This window comes from Tachysurus vachellii, chromosome 21, assembly GCF_030014155.1.
Source record: "Tachysurus vachellii isolate PV-2020 chromosome 21, HZAU_Pvac_v1, whole genome shotgun sequence".
NCBI lineage: Eukaryota > Metazoa > Chordata > Actinopteri > Siluriformes > Bagridae > Tachysurus > Tachysurus vachellii.
In genome coordinates, this window is record NC_083480.1 from 18,601,974 (window position 1) to 18,605,017 (window position 3,044).

Sequence of the window (3,044 nt, forward strand, 5' to 3'; positions counted from 1 at the left end):
GCGGACTGCAAAGCGACGTTCACGCGCAAGTGGCGTCTCGAGGAACACGAGAACAAACACACTGGAGCGGTGAGTTATAACGCGTTATAACGCTCGAACACGACGCGCAGTGGCGCCCCCAGAAACTTTTAATGGGGTGGCCAGAGGAGGCCAAGAGCAAGTCTTGGGGTGGCACAAAAATAAAAATCAGTGTAGTGTTATACTTTAGTGTTTCTGGTTAATGTAACATGACATTAAAGCTGTAGTCCATAACTTTTTGGTCCAAAATCAATTCTTCATGAACTATTGTGAATTTTCATTATGCATTCAAATTCATACTAGGGGTGGCCACAGGGGGCGCCCCTGACGACGCGTCTTGGTCCGTTGTATGGGAACTTTCCTAAAGGATCAAGACGCATTTGTGCACTCGAGAGAAAAGTGTCTCAGGATGTACGTGTGTGTGTGTGTGTGTCGCCATCTAGCGGCCACACGAGTGTCCTGTGGATGGATGCGGGCGCCGGTTCTCGGGCAGGTCTCACCTGAGCAGGCACGCGCTCACACACAAAGGCAAACTCGTCAGGTAAAATGTATATCAGCTGAAGATAAACGTGGCGCACGTGTGTGAGAAGCGTGTAGCCTCCAGTTTAGCACGTGTCTCGTGTGTACAGATGCTGTGAGCCGAGCTGCACTAAAGCCTTCTACAGCAGGGACAGGATGAAGAAACACGTCTGGCACGTGCACGGGGACAAGGTGCGCTTTCAGGTACAAAAGATTCTTTTGATCGGATATCTTACTTTTAAAAAACACAAAAACAAAATAAAAACACTTTGTAGAAATTTCACAGGAATCACATTATAATAAATAAATATTAAATATAAAGTCCAGTTTAGAGGCCCCACAGCTCCTGTGTCTCAGGTGTGAATTTCCCACAGTGCACCTTTCCTGGCTGCGTGATGACGTTCCCGAAGCGGCGCTTGCGGAAGCTTCACCAGGTGTCTCATGGCGAGACGTCAGGCTTCAGGTGACCCCAGGGGAGGGAGGGAGGGAGGGGTTGTGGTGCATCCCTGTGTGTTGTGGCGCATCCCTGTGTGTTGTGGCGCTTTAAGTGTTCATCTTCATTTGATTAAATCTGTAATATGGTCTCGTCTTCTCTCAGGTGCTTGAAGGTCGGCTGCAGTGCGACGTTCAGGACTCACATCGCCCGAAAAGCTCATGAGAAAACACACAGAGGTGAGAGTTTAATCAAACTGTGTCCAGGAAGTGAAGCTGCTGATTTGGGACATGCCCTCACACCACCACCTCACCCCCCTGTCTCACTCCTGTGTGTGTGTAGGTTATTGCTGTCCTCACCCACAGTGTCCTGTAGTGGAACACACCTGGGGCAAGTTACTGAAACACTCATCTAAACACCTCCGTGAGTCACACTGTCAGCACGGCTCCTCTTGCCCCGGGCTCCTCTTGCCCCGGGCTCCTCTTGCCCCGGGCTCCTCTTGCCCCGGGCTCCTCTTGCCCCGGGCTCCTCTTGCCCCGGGCTCCTCTTGCCCCGGGCTCCTCTTGCCCCGGGCTCCTCTTGCCCCGGGCTCCTCTTGCCCCGGGCTCCTGAGTGTTCTCGAAGTGTTCTTAACATTTATAGTGTTTACTTGTTTGTTACTGAGGTTTATGAAACGTGTTATTTAGTTTGTGCAGGGCTGAAGCTCATAGTTTAGGCTCTCAGGTTGTTCTGTAACTCAGGACCTGTCAGTTTCCCGTGTGTGACGTGTAAAAGGTGTAAATGTGTGTCTGTGTTTAGCTTCACACACTTGCTCCACGTGTAAGAAGACGTTTGTGAAGCGTGACGCTCTGAGGAGACACAAGCGTACTCACGCTCTGCAGAAACCCGTGCTGTTGTGTCCCAGTGACGGCTGCCAGGCGTACTTCTCCACCACCTTCAACCTGCAGCACCACATCCGCAAAGTCCACCTGAAGCTGCTGCGCCACTGCTGCTCCTTCCCCGGCTGTGACAAAGCCTTCGCCATGAGGGTAAATACCATTTCTCTCTCTCTCTCTCTCTCTCTCTCTCTCTCTCTCTCTCTCTCTCTCTCCATTCCTCCATCCATCTTCTGTTTCTCTATCCCTTTCTCCATCCCTTTATCTCTCTATCCAGCCTGCTATTCCTCTGTCACTCCTCCAGTTCTCTGTTTAGTGGTGTCTGCATTAAGGTGTGTATCATGCAGGTGTAAGAATTTCTCACATGTTCTTTAGGAGAGTCTGATCCGTCACCTGCTGCATCATGACCCTGACTCTGCGAAACCCAAGGCAAGTCGTGTTACTTAAATAAAACCCCCTTTGTGTGACTGTGGCGTGCTGAGACGCTGTACTGAGACAGTGTGTACAGCGTGCTGAGACGCTGTACTGAGACAGTGTGTGTACAGCGTGCTGAGACGCTGTACTGAGACAGTGTGTACAGCGTGCTGAGACGCTGTACTGAGACGGTGTGTGTGTTGTGTGTTACAGAGGAGGCAGAAGCGCAGCAATAAGAGTTGGCAGAAGCGTCTGGAGGGTCGGAGACGTGGTTCCCTGGTGGAAGATGACCTGCGGCGTCTCTTCGCTCTGCGTATGCGATTCTCTCGCCGCACCAAGCTGGAGGCCGACCTGTCAGGATTATTTAACGAGCGCAAAATCCCACACCACGTCGACCCCGAGGTCAACCTGCGTGACCTCTTCAACATCAAACCCCCTCAAAAGGTCAAAGGTTAATGTGTGATGACGCTCAGCGTTCATGTATAAAATCAGCTTTGTTCATATATTTGAGCCTCAGGATGAAGGCCATAAAATATTTTGTTTACTGAGATGAAAAATTTAAGTTAAACGTCAAGTCTTTATTTTATTATAGTTTGCTTTGATAAGTTAAAAAGATGAAGTAAAATACTTGGATAAAGAAGCTCCAGGATGAAGATTTAATTTATTTCTCATGTATTTAAAGGATCTGAACATTTTTACTGCATGTTTGAGAAAACTTGATGCTTTAAGTCTCATTTCTGTAAATGCTTTTTGTGACCAAGTTAATAAACGGACAGAAGCTTGAA

General features: G+C 49.1%; 1 protein-coding gene across 1 annotated transcript in view; it reads left to right on the forward strand.

Annotated features, from left to right (window-relative positions):
• Nucleotides 1-3,044, forward strand: part of 42sp43 (P43 5S RNA-binding protein) — a 3,200-nt gene extending 156 nt beyond the window's left edge. Inside the window, exons 1-9 of the mRNA XM_060857498.1 lie at nucleotides 1-69; nucleotides 462-559; nucleotides 648-741; nucleotides 912-1,000; nucleotides 1,136-1,209; nucleotides 1,313-1,393; nucleotides 1,769-1,998; nucleotides 2,221-2,274; nucleotides 2,473-3,044. The exon at nucleotides 1-69 is cut by the window's left edge and continues 156 nt beyond it. Coding sequence (XP_060713481.1) covers nucleotides 1-69; nucleotides 462-559; nucleotides 648-741; nucleotides 912-1,000; nucleotides 1,136-1,209; nucleotides 1,313-1,393; nucleotides 1,769-1,998; nucleotides 2,221-2,274; nucleotides 2,473-2,715 — 1,032 coding nt within the window. The 3' untranslated portion in view covers nucleotides 2,716-3,044. The remainder of the gene's footprint in view (nucleotides 70-461; nucleotides 560-647; nucleotides 742-911; nucleotides 1,001-1,135; nucleotides 1,210-1,312; nucleotides 1,394-1,768; nucleotides 1,999-2,220; nucleotides 2,275-2,472) is intronic.